The sequence below is a fragment of the Choloepus didactylus genome, chromosome 11 (assembly GCF_015220235.1).
Source record: "Choloepus didactylus isolate mChoDid1 chromosome 11, mChoDid1.pri, whole genome shotgun sequence".
Lineage (NCBI taxonomy): Eukaryota > Metazoa > Chordata > Mammalia > Pilosa > Megalonychidae > Choloepus > Choloepus didactylus.
In genome coordinates this window covers 80,353,816-80,372,711 of record NC_051317.1, presented here as the reverse complement: position 1 = coordinate 80,372,711, position 18,896 = coordinate 80,353,816, and the positions used below count along the sequence as shown (strand labels likewise).

At 35.4% G+C, this 18,896-nt stretch overlaps 1 protein-coding gene and 1 pseudogene across 2 annotated transcripts in view; one reads left to right on the top strand and one right to left on the bottom strand.

Moving 5' to 3' along the window:
- Positions 1–18,896, top strand: part of PLPP1 (phospholipid phosphatase 1) — a 164,882-nt gene that overhangs the window by 91,289 nt on the left and 54,697 nt on the right. Inside the window, exons 2-3 of one of the 2 annotated variants that reach the window (XM_037798853.1) lie at positions 7,388–7,539; positions 12,554–12,834. In XM_037798853.1, the coding sequence (XP_037654781.1) occupies positions 7,388–7,539; positions 12,554–12,834 (433 nt within the window). The remainder of the gene's footprint in view (positions 1–7,387; positions 7,540–12,553; positions 12,835–18,896) is intronic. The other variant, XM_037798852.1, reaches the window with a different exon arrangement.
- Positions 2,942–3,551, bottom strand: LOC119506521 (annotated as a pseudogene).

Sequence of the window (18,896 nt, the reverse complement as noted above, 5' to 3'; positions counted from 1 at the left end):
CATTCTTTCTTTTATGCTTTCATTTTCCATTCTGTCATCTTCCAGGTCACTGATTCGTTGTTCAACTTCCTCTAGTCTTGTACTATGAGTGTACAGAATCTTTTTAATTTGGTCAACAGTTTCTTTAATTTCCATAAGATTGTCCATTTTTTTTATTTAGTCTTGCAATGTCTTCTTTATGCTCTTCTAGAGTCTTCTTGATTTCCTTTATATCCCGTACTATGGTCTCATTGTTCATCTTTAGTTCTTTGAGTAGCTGCTCTAGGTGCTGTGTCTCTTCTGGTCTTTTGATTTGGGTGCTTGGGCTTGGGTTATCCATATTGTCTGGTTTTTTCATATGCTTTATAATTTTCTGTTGTTTTTGGCCTCGTGGCATTTGCTGAACTTGATAGGGTTCTTTTAGGGTTTGTCTCTAATTTGTCAGATCTACAGCTTCGTGGAGTACACTTTCTCTAACTAACCAGCAGGTGGCGTCCACGAGCCACCTGTTCTCCACAAGCCAGTTCTCCCCTGCTTAGCCTTTTTGGTGAGTGGGGGAGTGAGTCTTGTGGGGCCCAATTGATGTACCAAGCTTGCGTGTGTAGTTGGTGTTGCCTGCCCTGTATGTGTGGCGTGTTTCTGGGCAGTCAGGGAGGGGGGGTGGCCCTAACAATCAAATCTCCCTGATGATCCTAGAGTTTTAAAGCTGCTGCAATAGTCTAATCCTTCAGTTCATTCCTGCCACAGTTTGCCTCTGCCACTGACCCACAAGTCCTTGGTATTGGCGTATGGCTCCTGAGACTTGCAAGTGGGCCCCTCTTCCAGGCTGTGCACCCCGGGTCCTCTGTTGAGGGATGACTGTGCTATGTCACAGGTGAGTGCCCCCCAGGGCAGTTCTGGGCTGCTGGGCTGTGTAGGGAGGCTCCCAGTCTGCTCAAATGATGGCTGAATGGGGCTTTGTTAATTCACACTGCTCCACCTTCCCAACTCTGGGACAATCAGCTGAGGTTGCAGGGAAGGCTAATGTCCACGCCCAGTTTTGTGGTGTGTGCCTGTTATTTGAAACACTTCCGTCACACTGGGTTGTCTGGGGCAGCTCTGGGCTGTGGGGCTGGCGATGGGCAGGAGTGTTTCCTGTCCACCAGGATGGTGGCTGTGAGCGGACACCCCCCTTTTCTTGGGAAGTTGTGGTGTTTAGTGAATTTTCTCAGCCACTGGATTATTGCCTTTTGTCTCAGAGCTCTCTTAGTTCTGCTCTTGGCTTGACGTGCCCAAATTGCAATTCTTTGAAGCTTTCTGTATTGGGAGATTTCGCTGATTTCAGCAGTTCGACATTTTCATGAGTGTTGTATGAAGTATGCCGAAAGACAGATTGCTCTGTGGTGTCCAGTCCACGCAGTTCCTGGCTTTCTACCTACTTTCCTGGAGGAGTAACTAAAACTTACAGCTCACCAGTCTGCCATCTTGCCCCCCATTACAGTCTTTAAAGTACCTTTGAAGATAGTAGATCATGGATTTTCAGACAACCATAGGCTTATCAGCTCAGAGCAAGAGGTATTCAAACTTTGCTGATTTAATGGATTTAAAAAAAAAATTAATTACACATTTGGAATCCCAATTATACCATTGGGATTTATTTGCTTATGAATTATGAGTTACAGTATTGCAGATTAATTTCCACTTCATCCAATTAGTTTTACCATTCATTCCACAAGTATGATTTGTAACATTTCGCAATACCTAAAAATTTTTGATACAACATTACAAAAAGGTACTTAAATATAGATGATAGATGTTTGTCTTCTCCTTTTAGTATTGATATTAAGTAAAAGATGGAAAGATTTGTTTATTAATCCTTCACATTGCCCCCAAATACAATAAGTAAATGGCAATGTGAACAAAGGCTTGCTTTAAATCTGTTATTCAGTTCAAGTATGTCTTTGGGAAAAAGGTCTGTTCTTTGTATAAAATATAACAACAAAAAGGGAATTGAAAATAGAGAAATAAAACATGTGAAAGAGACAAGTATACTGTGCACATAGCTTTAAAATTCTTACAGAGAACACCTGTCAGAAGAGACTTCACGTTCATTAGCTTAAACATAAATTCCCAAAGAGCAATATTCCAACATATTAATACACCACAATAGATTTACCCGTTTGAAAAGAGTCCATCAGTCTTGACCAGTGAGTAGGACATTAATATCCCCACCTAATTGTTTATTTGAAATCAAATAAGGATTTCAGCAAATGTCTTAGTAACATAGACTTTCCTGGATTGTAATGGAGCATCCACCAACATTCCGTCAGTTCATAGGTAATGACACTCTTATAAATGTCATCTTCTCACACAATAGCAGGGTCTTAAATGGAAAAGGGCTCTGTTCATTTTCTGTTTAAATTACAGGAAGAAATTATAGAATTGGTTAATGAAAACATTGTAGTTTTATTTTGAAGTCAGTTAAAAAATCTAAAGTTATGAGTAAAAAATAATAAAAGAAAAGTAGCTGGCTGGATTTCCTCCCTTCTTTACAGTAATATAGTAAAAATACAAGGAAAACACCCTTTAGTTAGGAAATGTGGTCCCTTTACTTGCTATAGGGCTCAGTTTAAAGTAAGAAAAGAAAAAAAAGTTGTCTGCAGCTTTAGTAAACAGTGAATAATGAAAAATATTGCTGCAGTGTCTTCAAGAGATCTAACTCAGAACACAGACCTTATCACATTAATATTGTCTACATTCCTCCCAAAGCTTGGCAAATAAATAACTCAACCCTATTTTGGTGCAACATGAGAAGGAAGTACTAGTTCCAATATCAAAACAAGAAAATGAAAATACCCACTAACACACACAAAATTATTTTTCCTTCTGAATGATAAAGACATCATGCTTGCAGATATAACAGCTTTTGTATTATTGCTCTATGTGTAAGAATATATTAAGGAACTCAAAACAGACTGCACATTACAAACTTAAGGTTCTTTGGTGAAGAATGAAAGAAAACAGTATTTAGCTTTAAATAAAAGAATCTCAACCATTTTTGCTTTTAACTGTTGATCCTTTGGATTTTCTCACAGAGCAGGGAGAGGTACTCTGTGCATTTCATCATGGCAATGATCACCACACCCCCAGCCATCATACATGTTGGCGAAAAGAGTGACTGGAACAGCATGTTGGAACTGTAGAGTTTGGTTAGGATGACACTTTTCTAGTTTCCTTCTGGGTCAGAATAGCAGGAGAAGTGTTGGTACTTCTTGAAGTTTTCGATGACAGCATTTGCCAGGGACGTGGATTCTTCAGTTTTTTCCACACTTGGGTATATAGGAGCACTTCTGATTGATTTTCATTGTCTCTTTGGTGTGCTAGAGAAGGTACTTTTCCTTGGAAGAAGTCAAGTAAATGTACATCTGGAGGCACAGGTACTGAGAGTGTTTCCAGCAGTCTGGGCTATAGCTGAAGAAGCAATTAAATGTTTCCGTAATGGAGGCATTCACCAAGGTGCACGGAGACTTTTCCGTCCACATGCTCTGCAGTATTCTGCTCTGTAGTCTCTTCTTTCCAATCCCTATACCCATCTCAGTCCAGTTTGTAGGCAGAGAAGGTATAAGGGACAAGTGGAGCGAAGAAAGGAAAAGAGGAGGGAAGAAGGCGAAGAGCTACCCCTTAAGTTTGGACACATTTCCTTTAATGCTAGGAACATTTTTAAAGCTGCATTTCCTTGATTTGTCTCTTGCCCAGTTATTGCAACCTTTTAATTCTTTTCCAATGTTGAGGGAGATGGATCTTCCAGTTTTTCTTACTTGTTCAATGATTCTATTGGGGAACAGCACCCTGTTGTGTCTTATTTTGCCATCTTGGTCCACTGAAGTGTCTAACTCAGTTTTGTCAGTATTTATATTTCTGTTCCAATACTCTGAGTATTTGTGGAGGAAGTTAAAGAAAATGTGGTGTGACCATGTTCTTATGTTATCTTTTCGTATCTCTGGTAAAGGATGAAGAAGTATTCTTCTGGTATTTACTTTGTGGATGAGATGAATTACCACATTACATGGCCTCTTTTGAACCATTATAAATATTCAATGGTAGAAGATAGAAGGCTGTATTTATTTTTGGGTGGGTTTTGTGACTAAGTTTGACTTGACTATGAAGAGAATCTGATTTTTAAACCAGCTAATTGTGACTAGTCCGTACATTGAAAAGGGGAATGTGGGAATGTAAAATGGTGCAGCCATTTTGGAAAACAATTGGGCTGTTTCCACATGGCTCAGCAGTTCCTCTCCTAGGTATCTACCCATTACAAATGAAAACTTGTATCCACACAAAAACTTGTATGTGACTGTTCGTAATAGCAGTAATCATAGTAGCCCCAAACTGAAAACAGTCTAAATGTCCACTAACTGGTGAGTGGATAAACAAAATGTGGTGTATAAATAAAATAGAATACCATTCAATAATAAAAAGGATCAAAATGCATGCCACAACATTGTGAACTTCAAAAGCATGCTAAGTGAAAGAAGCCACTTACCAGTTCTGGCTGATTCAGTCTTTGTTCCAATTCCAAAATTTCATGAACAAGACCCTGGACTAGCTCATCTTTTTGAACGTCAAGTGGGTCAGTGAACAACCTATTGTTCACCCCACCCCAACTTTCCCCTTTTGGAGGTCAATATTCAGGTTTAGGTAATTAGTGAAAATGAATTGGCAGGTAATGATATCTCATGGGCTTATATGAAAGATCGTGAATATTGGCTACTCTAAGGAATTTAAAATTTCTAAGGCATTCTGTGATGCAGTTTCTTTTCTTAAACTCTCAAAAGAATATTGTGCATTTGTGGCAGATTCATGCTTATTTTCTTACTATTTCTTACTAAAACCTCTGTGGTCTAGTTTCCATCCCCCTTCTTCCTTATTAAAACCACTTTTTCTAAGACTGGCAGTTGAAAACCCTTTGGACCAACATGGACACTGTGAACCAATCTCCTCCTCCGGAAATGCTCTCTTCTCACTTGGCTTTGGTGACACTACCCTCTCCTGACCTTCCCTCACCACACCCAAGTCTACCTCTGTGGATCTTCCTTCTCTGCTCATTCTTTTAATATTGCTGTTCCTCTGTATTTCACCGTCTTGTTCCTTCATGGCTTACTTCTTTTCACTTCATATTCATCCTGAACAATGTCTTTCACTTTTGTGGTCTCAGAGATCCTTTATACCCCCAAATCTCCTTCTCTATCCAAGACCCCTTTGCCTGAAATTCTGACTCTACAACAAACAGTTTATTGGATATCACCATTTAGAGTCTCACCAGCTCTTGTTCCCTCTTGAATCCTCATAGCTCTTTGTAACTACATTTATTTTCTGCCATAATATAATTTCATACTGTGCCTTATTCAACTTTATATTCCTGGTAGCACCTAACAGAAGTCCTTGTACAATGGATTCACTCAGTATTTGTTGACTTGACTATTACTGCTTTTTAATGGAATAATTAAACTTTTCTGTGATTTTATTTTGTTCCCCTCCTAGCCTAAAAAATACCCACAAACTTTTTTCTAAATCTAAGAATAATTTCTAATATGGTTTTTGTGGTCAAGGAAAAAACCTTAAAAATAATGGATATGTATGTTAACATTTTTCAGTTTATTTGGATCTATTTATAAGAACTTTCTCTGAGAATAAGAACACAAAACCTAGTGAATTTCAGACACTAGTCATATATATGTGAATTTAACTTCTGTAATAAATATTTTTTCTTATTCCAAAAGAAGCATGTTTATTGAAAAATTCTTCCACTTCAGAAAGACGCAGTGTTAGTGACAGCTTCCATTATTTTGTATACAGTTTTACTAGTAAAATGAATTATAGAAGTAGTAGTTCTTTGTGAATACAAAATTAATTTACTCATTTGATTAGAGTATAGTTATTAGTTGAAGGTTAAGCACTTAGTTATGTATAGGGCAGGCAACAACTGAAATCATAGTGCTAAGTATTTACCTCCATTATAGGTAATGATAAGTGTAGAAGGGTTGTGTGAATCTTCTGAAGTTGTGCAGCAGCACTGGTATTTGTATCGAAGGCTGGGACATTTCTCCTCATTCTTCAGAATGCAAACAATTTGCTGAATTAAATAGTCTGGATTCAGATATGAGAGGTAGTAGGGAACAGTTAGCAAAGTCAATTCTATTTGAATTTTTTAGGGTTTGGTAACATTGTGAGCACCTTAGAGACTTGTAAATGATTGACAGCTATTAACACAAATAAGGAAATAAACTTTGGTACCTGTAATCATTGTCTAAATGAAAAACAACATGACAAATGAAAGAACTACGAATGAAAAAAATGTGACTTCATGTGTTTCTCCTTTTCAGTTGGTGCTTGTAGATTGAACAAATTTGATATTAGTGGTATATACACTCAGGCAGAGTGGCAGAGGCTTGGTTGTCATTCAGCCCTTAGGGCTTTAGTGAAATTAATGAGAACTATAAATGGTCATCACAACTTGGTGCTTCAAGGAAAAATAATACTTGAACATGTGGTGAGTATGTTAGCTTCCTGGGAAAATGGGTCATTATGGAAAGAGCCATTCATACTTGGATAAGTCTTGAAGAGTACTTCATGTTGAAGGTTTCTACCAAACTATATCTCTTTTTACAAAGTATTACTAGTCAGTATGCTTCAGTATAAATCAGTAAGCCAAGTAAAGTGAAGCAAAAGAGACCTGAATTCCTAAAATTAACCTTTAGGCAAAAGAGACATTTTAGGAAATGTGAGACATGATCTTTAAGAAAATATTAATGATGAAAACAGAGAGCTGTATGTTAGGTACTCTTGTGTTAGACTCTATTGGCCATCTTTTCTTTAGAAACTTGGTTTAAGTTCAGACTTCTTTTCATAGCAGCTCCAAACCTGCTGTAGACAGTACAGAAATGAGTGAATAAATCTTTAGTAGATATCCTGATATCTTAGCCAGTGACCATGATCTGTCCATACATGGTAGGTAGTAGTATAGGGACAAAATGGGGAATGGCAAAATGTTGTTTTCCTTTTGGAAGCAATGCCAGTGACAAATGATTTGGAAATAGCATTGAAAACCTTGTGATGAAATGACAAGTGCATGAGAAGAGATTTTTCCAAAATCCGTTTAGTGTATTTGGACAGAAACAAAGGGAAGAGGATGCTCTTAGTTAAATTGGTCGTTAGAGAACTGGAAGCTTTGTTTCCTGTAGAAAAGAGCTTTACCCTACACTGTAATCTTTCTAATTTACTGTTGCATGCATTGCTGCATTTCCTTTTTACATGTGCTCATTTATTTTCATGGCAAATGCATTTTTAAACAGTCTCTGGAATAATTATTACCATTGATTAGTTTTGATATTTCTTTCTTAATGATATTTTCATTTATTCCTTTTGCTAGCTGGATTGCCTTTTGCAATTCTTACTTCAAGGCATACCCCCTTCCAACGTGGAGTATTCTGTAATGATGAGTCCATCAAGTACCCTTACAAAGAAGACACCATACCTTATGCGTTATTAGGTGGAATAATCATTCCATTCAGTATTATCGTTGTAAGTTATATCCACTTTTACAAGTTTATCAGTTTTGGGCAATTGGTTTAATTTTGTGTAAATCTGTTGATGATTAAATAGATAACCCTCCAGCGCAATGTGTTTTTTTTTATAGCTTTAATTGAAGGTGTTACTTAATCAAGATAATCGCAACTGTTTTAAGTGAGCCAAAAGAATAACAATGTGTAATTAGAAGAACTTTATTGCATATGTGTAAGTTTTATGCTAAACTTTCATGTCACTTTTATTTTTAGAGTTCTAATTTGCTATTGTTTCAATAATTGTGCAGTAGTTGAATGTTTTATCAGCACGTTCCTAGCAAACTCTATACCTACAATTATTATTTTATAAGAAATTACTGTGTCCATGTGTCTCTATCTGCTCTCTTTAATGCTGGGGTCTAGAAAAGAAAAATTGGCAACAAAAGTTAAAACTTCATTTAGCCCATGTTTTCTTTGGAGCATTTAAAAATAATGCTGTAAACAGGAGGAAAAAGCCACAGTTCTGAATGTAATTGGCAGTGAACATGAAAGAATTTTAACTGGTGCTGAACACTATTCCAAGTCTTGAACCACAGTAATAACTGTTGTTTTCTAATATTTCAGGTAGAAATATATAGAGGATATGAATGACTATAGGGAGAAGACTTCAGTGATTGGACTAGATGGACTTCGTAATTTCTTGACTCAGACATCTATAATTTAATTCAACAATTTTGTGCCCCATAACTTGTAACCTTAAAACAAGTTTTATGTTAGCTAAAAGTAAAAAGTACGGTCCTATATAGGAGAGAGGCCAACAAGGTGACAGCACATATATCTTGCCTGCTTTGGGAGTTTTTTTTTTTTTTAAAACTTTCCATTTAGAAAGTTTAATGTCTTATACAAGAATGATCACAGAACCTCATAAGCCATGAAAGTTAATCAAATTACAATTTATGGTACATAATAAAAGAAAACCTCTGCTTTACAGACGTTTATTTTACAAGCTTGTCTGCCTCTTGAAGTTGGAGTTGGTGCCTTGTTCATCTTGGTATCCTCAGAGCCTGGCATGGAGCCTGGCATGTCATAAGTGCTTGATAGGTGTTCACCTAAATGCAACTATGCAGTATGTAATTATATATAGTAATAGTGACACTCCTACACTATAGAGTGATGTTTCAAGAAATCAATGAATCCCTTCCCTTTTATCTAGACGAATCCTTACACTGAGTTTTTACTATGAAAAGAAAGGAAGCCAAACTTATGATTCTTCCATTAAGGAGAGTCGTAGGAGGGTTTTTTTCTTTTTCTTTCTGTAAGTATATATGTTTCTGAGAGATTGCTGACTACGTAAATATAAAATTTTTATTCGGTCTTTTAGTTGCAGTAGTAGCTGATTCCATACAAGATTCTTCAAGTACTCAAACACTGCTGGAAATATGCTTGTCTTTCAAATCTACTTTTTTTTTTTTTTCCTCAGTAAAAAGGATGCTGCACAAGCAAAACTATAGAAATCCACTAACAGAATGGAAGACTGCAGCAAAGCATGTGCTGATTGCTGGGCACTGTGTGTGGATGTGCAAATCCTGCTTCTTTAGCAAAAATTCATTAGTTAGATTTCATTAACTTGAAATTTTTGACTGTTGGGCCATAGCCTGTGAGAAGGGTTATCTTTACATTGAATCAAAGGGCAAGCATAGGTTTCCTAAAAAAGAACAGACTTTTTAAAGGCACTATATATAAAGGTACTATTTTCCTATCAATAGTATCAACAAAATAAACATTGCTTATGGCAGTGGGTTTATTTACTAATTTAAAATAATTCCAGTTTATTTGTTAACTTGGCTTCTTTCAGGCAATACTTGGTTAGACTAGTGTACATTTAATTTTATTTACTAGGAAGTAAATAATTTCTTTAAAAAATTAGTACTGTGATTCAGACTTCACACTAGGTCTTTGACATGACTTGCAAGTGATCCACAAGTATATGATTGATTCAGGGAGACTGGTAAAGAACTGGGATTAGTACTGTTTCTTAGCAAGTAGAGGGAAAATTTAAATAAGGAGGAAATGGTCAGTGATGTCAATACTATTGAGAAGTTAAGGTAAATGAGGGTTCATAAAAATCTGTTGTATCTGATGAGACAAGCAACTTTTGAGAAAGCTGCAGAATAAGGGAAATGGCAGCAGTCAGAGATATGTAGGAGGGAATGGGTGATGTAGAAATGTGGAAGTGATTTTAGACTATTCTTTGGGGAAGGTGGGTCCTAAGTGGAAGATACATAACTATAGGAATGGTGTAAAGACATAAAATCATCTTGGTTGCTGGAGATAAAAGGAGATAGTGAGAGAATACTATGGGACATGGGTTTAAAAAGGTTGAATCACAATGATTAAGGTAATTATCTTAATGATTAAGGTAACTGATCTTCATAAGTATTCTGTCCTGTTCTCTCAAATGTATTGTGTATAGTTCTTTAACAACTTATCATATCCTTAGACTCTAATACAAGACATCTCTGTTCTAGGATTAGGCCACAGTTGGCTTAGGTGTGGTCTTATCAACGGCTAAGAATTGGCATAAATGACCCAAAGGGCAAGCTGAGAGGTTAAAATTAAACAAAAGAATATGGATGTTTCGTGTAGGTCAAACACATAGACATCCCTACGTTTAATTTAGAATAATTGATTTAGAACTTCTCTGTTCTCTATTACTCTGAATAAAGAGGGAGCACAAAATAAAAAATGGCATAAGTTTACCTGACATTTGTCGGCTCTAGTATGTCACCCGCCCCAGCACTGAGGGTTGGGTTTCAGCTTGCACTACTTCTGTAGATCAGCCTTTAACCTTGCCAGTGCTCTGAATGTTTCTATTGAGCTGACTTCCTGTCATCAGTGGCAAGAACCAGAATTTGAGGGACTAAACAATGATTATTATGACAGGAAGATTTCTAAAGCTCAGTAGTTGCTGGGAAACAGCTGAGTGCTTAAGCCAAAAGAAGAGCTGAGATGTGGAAGTTTCAGCTGCTAAAATTGTGGTTGATTGATATATTTGGTATATGTTTTTAATTATCAAAGATCAACTTCATAATGAGATGTTACAGAAATCCTTTCTGGCTAGTTATCAGAGAGGTTGCTGGGACATTTTCATGGCCTGGGGCAATATATACATTAATATAAAGCCACTGGAGGCAGTCAGGGAGAACCCTAAGCAGAATTGTTGGAGGGTGTGGCATTCCTGGAAGTACACATGTCTTTCCTCTCCTGGAAGACCAATTCTCAGAAAATGACCTGGTTAATTCATTCACGTTAAAGACTGTATTGAGGACTATATGTCTGCGAGACTAATTTGTTAAAACTAAGAGTTCGCTTTTTATCCAAGAGGCAACCCATTTGGTTATCCCTTTAACCTTGCCAGTGCTCCCAGTGTTCCTATCGAGCTGACTTTCTGTCATCAGTGGCAAGAACCAGAGTTTGAGTGACTCTGGTTAATTCTATTCAGCAATTAAGAAATCGTCTTTACTTTTGTAACGAGTTGTCAGAGTTATAATCTAATTATGAAATTCTAGGAGCCGCTGAGTCAGATGAGGAAAGAATTTTTGGTATCAGGTTCTTCTTGAAATCCTTTTCAGGAGGCAAACATTTATTTCACCCTTGGCAAGCCTTACCCTGATGTCAGTTAATCCTCACTAAATGGAAATGTTTGAATGCTTTGTAAAATTGTTTATGTAAATTTTTCATGAAGCAGGGTACCTAGTATGTATCGTAAGTGAAAGTTCATTACTAATATATCCTCCCTCAAACACAAATTAACTAGCAGACTGTTCTCTGTAAAAGTGTTTATTTTGGTCCCAGACAGCAAGAGTATATGGCTTATTTCATCAGCAAATATAATATTTTTATAATGTTGCTATTCAGTATTCTTTGAATTTTTCAGGATATTGATCTGTGAACTTGTAAAGCATTTGGAGAGCTTTTTATACCTTTAAACTCATTACACTGGTGTGGTCCAGATAAATTATTTTATTATTTGTATCTATTTCTTTGAAACTATCTTAAACTCCTTTTTCTCTTGAAAATCTTCGCGCGCAACACTACTCGAATCTGGGAAAGTTCACAAAATAAGCTTTTCAAATTTTTTAAATTAGAGAAGGTGTCGGTTTACAGAACAACCATGCATAAAACATAGAATTCCCCATGTACCACCCTATTATTAACACCTTGCATTGGTTGGTACATTTGTTACAACTGATGAAAGCATATTTATATAATTATACTCTTAATTATAGTCCGTGGTTTAACTTAGGGTTTGCTTTTGAAGAGGATTTAACTTCAATTTTGTAAGTGAAAAGTCAGTGAAAAATAAATAGAGGGAAGTCTCACTTGAAATGTTTTTTTGGGGAGGGGGAAGCACCCAGTATTTTTTTGGTCTTGTAATGAGACCTGCTCAAAGAAGCCTGTTTTAAGGTCTGCTGGAAAGGCAGGAGGGACAGCCCGCCCTGCCAGCTGATCTCTGCCTTCTACACTCTTTGGCACAGTGTTAAACCCTGCTTTTTAATTAGATTTTTTACTTCCTGAAATGATTTTATCCTTTTTTAACATGAGGATGTCTTTGAATCAAAGGACTGTTTGAGAAAAATGAAGACTGTTGTATAGAAGTATTTATATAGAGGATATTCTGATTTTGGAAGTTTGTGTTCTTTAAACAAACCATGGTTTTATCCTTCAGGATGCATCATTGTGTTAAAACTCAGTTTATTTGAATACCAGAAAAAAAAAAAAAGTTGTTGTTTCAAGTAGACTGAAATTTATTTGGCTCAGCCATTGCTTTGTAAATATTATCCCCAATTGATTTGACACCTTTTTTGTGTTGCAGAATTTGATATCCTAAATGGACCCTCCATTTGTAAAGCAAAAGGAAAAAAAGAAAGAATGTTTTAAAACAAAGATTGTTATTGTGATTTACCATTACTTTTTGTTTTATTTAAAGTGCCTGGTTTCTGTAACAAATTATTTTTCTGTTTCTTTTTCAGATGATTCTTGGAGAAACCCTGTCTGTTTACTTTAACCTCTTGCACTCAAATTGCTTTATCAGGAATAACTACATAGCCACTATTTACAAAGCTGTTGGAACATTTTTATTTGGTGCAGCTGCTAGTCAGTCTCTGACTGATATTGCTAAGTATTCGATAGGCAGACTGCGGCCTCACTTCTTGGATGTTTGCAACCCAGATTGGTCAAAAATCAACTGCAGTGATGGTTACATTGAATACTACATATGTCGAGGAAATGCAGAAAAAGTTAAAGAAGGCAGGTGAGTGTTAAATCTCTAATGCTTGTTTTATCTTGTGTGCTTTTGTAATAGAAGGTTTCAGTGACTAGATGAGCCATCTGCTAGCCTAGAGAAAGAAACTTGTAATCACAAGAAGGTGAATTGAGATTATATATTTGATCTGGTCTCCCCTGCCCCCACTGCCCCATTTTATCCTTAACCTCTGCTTAAGAGCAACTTTTTTCATCTCTGATGTATATTAAGCAGTGTTAAATGGACTTTATAGATCATTTGGTCCGGGGTTGGCATACTTTTTAAGTGGCCAGAGAGTAATTTTAGGCTTTCTGGGCCATATAATTGCTTTCACTACTATTAAACTCTCATTGTACCAGGGAAACAGCCATAAACAATACATAAATGAAATGAGTATGGCTACATTCCAGTAAAACTCTATTCACACAAACAGCTGCTGCCCCAAGGGTCATAGTTTGCTGACCCCTGATCCAGTCCAAATGTTTATGAAGCTCTGCTAGATCTTCTAGTATTCTTAGAGTATATTTTTTATAAGGTAACTTTGTTCATATCTTGGCAGCTCTAGGTCCTCCAATTACCTTCTTATGACACCCTTATTGGTCTACTTTTTACATTCCGTAGTACTATCAGACATGAAATAGAATGTTTACAACACAAAAGGAGATTATCTAGTCCAGCTCTTAATTTATGGTTGAGAAAGCAGAGGCCCAAGAGCATTAAGTGAAGCCACTAATTAGTAGTGGTTTTCTCATCTCAAGTCTCAGAATTGTCAGCCTTACCTTTCTGTATGCTTGGCCTTCCTATATTTTGAGATAGCTATCCATTTCCCTTAGTTTTTCTTATCCAACAAGTACTTTTCTCTGGCTAGAACATTCTTTATTTGACTATTTTTCTTTATGATTTCCAGACACTTTGTCCTTGTTGGTTCTCTTGTATAAAGGTCATATTGGAACACAGGCCTGCTAGTAGCTCCCATTGTTTTGCATTTAGTGTGGATGGAAAAAAAAAAAAAAAATCTTATTTAAGTAGGAGTATACACTATGTTATATGTTAGGGATTTTGCAGTAAACAAAACAGCTCTGGCCTTCATCCTCATGGAGGTTAGTCTAGCAGGGAAGACTTACTTTAAACAAATAATGAGAATGGTAATAATGAGGCCAAGAATAGAGAGATCAGATTGTTGAATGGCAGGCTTTGAGGTGGTGAGGAGGACTGATAAAGTTCTATAAAGTCTTAGTTAATGAAGGAGGGAAAAGTGACTGAAGAGGTAGGCAGTTGAGAAGTACATGGGAGAATGTGGTATTGTTGATTTAAGCCTCATATGAGCAAGCCTTTTATAAGAGGTGTAGAGGAAGAATGGTCCAGAAGTGGCTTTGAGGAGTGGTGAAGACATCAACCCCAATGCTGGACTCTTCCAAGTGTGTGGAATGTGGAGATCTCATTCCCTGCTTTGAGATGACTGTAGGGCCAAGAAGTGTCCTAGGGAAATGCTCTTTAATTTAATGACTAGGAGGTGTGATTACTCTCCAGTGAAAAGTTTGAAGATACAGGGAAGTGTAGAGTACTTTAACAATAGAACTGGAGATCTGGAGTATACATTGGAGGAGTTGGGATGGAAGGGAAGAACAAATGGCTTGGTTTGAGAAGAAGCAGTTTATTGGAAGGAAGACAGAAATTTATGAAGAATTATACAAAGAGCAAATGGCTGGATGGAGACCCATCATGAGAAACAAACTCAAATAGATTAAAATTGTTGTGATTTGCTCTTCATTTAAAGGCTCAACATTTAGCCTTTAAAAAATACCATATGTATTTATTAGTGCAATAATGAAAACTACCTCTAAGGATTTAAATCACAAAGGAAAAGAAAAAAAGAGTAACTTTATTGATGTGTAATTCATATCCCATAAAATTTACCCATTTTTAGTGTACAGCTGGATGAATTTTATTTATAAAGTTGTTTACCATGACAATCAAGTTTTTGAATATTTCCATTATACCAAAAAGTTTGCTCTTGAGTCTTCGCAGTCATTTCCAGTCCCAGGATCTACTTTCTGTCTTTATAGTTTTGTTTTGTCTAGAATATCATTTAAAGAAATCATGCTGTGAGCACTCTTCTATGTTTGGTTTCTTTTCATTTAACCTGATGGTTTTGTTGTTTTGTTTTGGTTTTTGCTGAGGGAGTATTTCATTGTGAGGATATACTACAAGTTGTTTATCCATTCACCTGTTGATGGAAATCAGATTGTTCTCACTTTTTTGGTTATTAAAAATAAAGCTGCTATGAACATTTGTATATAAAAATTTGTTTTCATTTCTTCAGAGTAAGTAAGAGTGGAAATGCTGGATCATATGATAGGCATGCAGTTACCTTTCTGAGAAGCTACCAAACTGTTTTCTAAAGTGACTGTACCATTTTGCATTCTCCCCTGCAATGTGAGAGTCACAGTTGCTCTACGTCTTTGCTGACATTTGGTATTGGCCAGTCTTCCTAGAGGGTGTGTCTTGCACCTCAGTGTGGTTTTTATTTGCCTTTCCCTAATGACCAGTGTTGCTGAGCATCTTTTCATATGCTTCTTGGCCGTTCAAATTTTGTCATTTGTTAAGTGACTATTCAGCTCTTTTGCCCATTTTAAACACTTGGGTTGCTTGTCTTGTGGAGTTGTAAGAGATTTTTATGTATTTTGGAAACAAGTCCATTGCAGAGATATACTTTGAAAATATTTTCTCCCAATCTGTGGCTTGCCTTTTTATTTTCTTAATGGTATCTTTTTTGAGTATCAGAAGTTTTAAATTTTGATGAAATTCTATTTTATCAGTTTTTTTCTTTTATGGTTTGTGCTGTGTCCTAAGAAATCTTTGCCTGACTTAAGTTCACAAATATTTTCCCCTGTGTTTTCTTATATAACTTTTATGGATTTTAGCTCTTACATTTAGACCTATTATTCATTTTGAATTAATTTTTGAGTATGAGGTGAGGAGAGGGTTAGTATTTACTTTTCTCCATGTGATTATCCAGTTGTTCCAGCATTATTTACTGAAAAGACTATCCTTTCCCCATTGAATTACCTTGGCACCTTTGATGAAAATTAATTGATCATGTTAAGTATGGGTCTATTTCTGGACTCGCATTCTTTTTCAGTGATCCACTTGTCTCTTCTTATGTCAGTCCCAGACTGGAGCTTTATAGTAGGTCTAAAAAATCAGGTAGTGTAAATCCTTAACTTGCTGTTCTTTTTAAAGCTTGTTCTATCTAGTCTAGGTTCTTTTCATTTCCTTTACTAGAATTTTGGTTGGAATTGCTTCAAATCCCGTAGATCAATTTGTGAAGAATTGTCATCTTAATATTGAGCCTTCCAATACGTGAGCATGGTATATCTCTCTATTTATTTGGTTTCTCTTAGCAATATTTTTTTTTAGTTTTCAGTGACCAGGTCTTACACACATTTTGTTAAATATTTCTAATTTTAATGTCTTGATACTACTGTGAAGAGATTTTAAAAAAATACCTATTTCCAGTCATTTGTTGCTAGTTTATAGAAATATAATTGGTTTTTACATTGACCTTGTAGATTGAGACCTTGCTGAACTCATTTATTAGTTTGAGTAACTTCTTTTATAGATTCCTCAAGATTTTCTGTGTTCCCATTCAATTGTCTGTGAATAGAGACAGTGATACTTCTTCCTTTCCCATCTATTTGTTCTTTTATTTTTTTCCTTGCCATATTGCACTAAGACCTCCTGTGAATTGTTTCAAGAAATGGTGAGAGCAGATATGCTTGTCTCATTCCTAATCTTAGGTAGAAAGCACTCAGTCTTTTACCATCAAGTATGATGTTACCTGTGTGCTTTTTGCAGATGCCCTTTGTTAGATTTTTATCATAAATGAACATTGGATTTTGTCACATGATTTGTCTGCAGCTGTTGAGACAATCATGTTGCTTTTCTTCTTTATTCTACTAATATGGTACATTACATTAAATTTTGAATATTAAGGGAACTTTGCATTCTTTGGATAAACTCTACTCGGTCAACATGTATTTTATTTTTTATGTTAACTGGATTTGACTTGCTCATATTTAAAAAGGGGTTTTGTATTTATATTTATGAGAGTTATTCTGTAGTTTTCTTGACTTTGCCAGGCTTTGGTAATGGGGTGATACTGGCATCACAAAATGAATTGGGAAGTATTCCCGCCTCCTCTGTTTCTGAAAGAGTTTTTGTAGGATCGGTATTATTTTTCACTTAAACGTTTGGTAGAATTCACCAGTGAAGTCATCTGGGCCTGGAGTTTTATTTGTGGGAATGTTTTAAACTGTAATTTCAATTTAATTAATAGATATAGAACTATTCAGGTTATCTATTTCTTTCTGTATGAGCTTTGGTAGTTTGTCTTTCAAGGAATTTCTTCATTTCATTTCAGTTATCAAATTTATTGGCATACTGTACATAACAGTTCTTACCCTTTTATTGTCTTTAGGAACTTTAGAAATGGTCTCTTTTAAAAATTTCTCTATTGGTAATTTATGTTTTATCTCTTTCTTCTTGATTAGCCTAGCTAGAGGTTTATCAATTTTATTAGTTTTTCCATTGGTTTCACTGATTTTTCTCTATTATTTTAAATAAATATTATTTCATTTATTTCTGCTGTTATTTTTTATTTCCTTCTGTTTGCTTTCAGTTTTATGTGTTCTTTTTTGTCTTGTTTCATAAAGCGGAAGTTTAGATCATTAGCTGTGCCACAAATTTTCATCTATTTTATCCTCATTTTCATTTACTTGAAAATATTTTCTAATTTACCTTGTGTCTTCCTCTATGGGTTATTTAGGTGATTTTCCACTTATTTTTCTGTTGTTGATTTCTAATTTTATTCCACTGTGGTCAGAGAACATACTTTGTATGGTTAGATTTCTTTTAAATTTGTTAAGATTTATTTCATTGTCCAGCATATGAACTATACTAGAGAATGTTCCTGAAAGGAACATGCTGTTTTCTGGGGTGGGATATTTTATAGGTGTCAATTTGGTCAAGTTGATCGATAGTATTATCCAAGTGTTCTACATCTTTGCTGATCTCCCAACATGTTTTATCAGTTACTCTTATTGGAGTTTTAATGTCTTGATACTATTGTGAAGAGATTTTAAAAAAAATATCTATTTCCAATCATTTGTTGCTAGTTTATAGAAATATAATTGTCTTTTTTTGTCTTTTCATTTATTTTATGGCTCTGCTGTTCAATGTATAACATTTTTATGTGTTATTTTCTCCTGCTGTATTTTCCTTTGTTTGTATGAAATTTCTCTTTTTGTTTTTAGTAATATCCTTTGCCTTGAATTCTATTTTGTCTTATGTTAATATATAGCCAATATATAGCTACTCCAGTTCTGTTTTGTTTATTGTTTGTATGGTATATATTTTTCTATCCTTTGACTTTCAACTTATTCGAATCCTTGAATTTAAAGAGTGTCTTTTGGAGACAGTATTTGGTCAGACCTTGTTTATTTTCTTTTCTAAATCCAGCCTGAAAGTCTCTGCCTTTTGATTGGAGTGTTTAATTCACTCACATTTAATGTAATTATTGATACGGTTGTATTTAAGTCTGCCATTTTCCTATGTATTTTCTGTTTATCTCATCTCTTTTGACTTTTATTCCCCTTTTACTTCCTTCTTTTGTATTAAATAAATCTTTTTAGTATAGCATTTTAAGAGTTCTGACATTTTAGCTACATTATTTGGTTAATGTTTGGGTGGGTTTCTCTGGGGATTACACCATATGTCTTTTTATCATAATGTACTTCAGGTTAATACTGACTTTCTTATGGGAAAATTAACAACTTTGTACAGAATAGCTCTTCCCCACCTCCACACACATTCTGGGTTATTATTGTTTTATCTTACGTCTCTATACATTATAAACCCAACAAGAAAGTTTTGTAATTTTTGCTTTATGCAATCTTATATTTTAGAAAATCAACAGATCTCTTTAATTTAATGAGTAGGAAGTGAAGTGAATCTTCAGTGAAGAGTTTGGGGATATAGGAAAATATTGGGAACTTTATAGAACTAGAGTG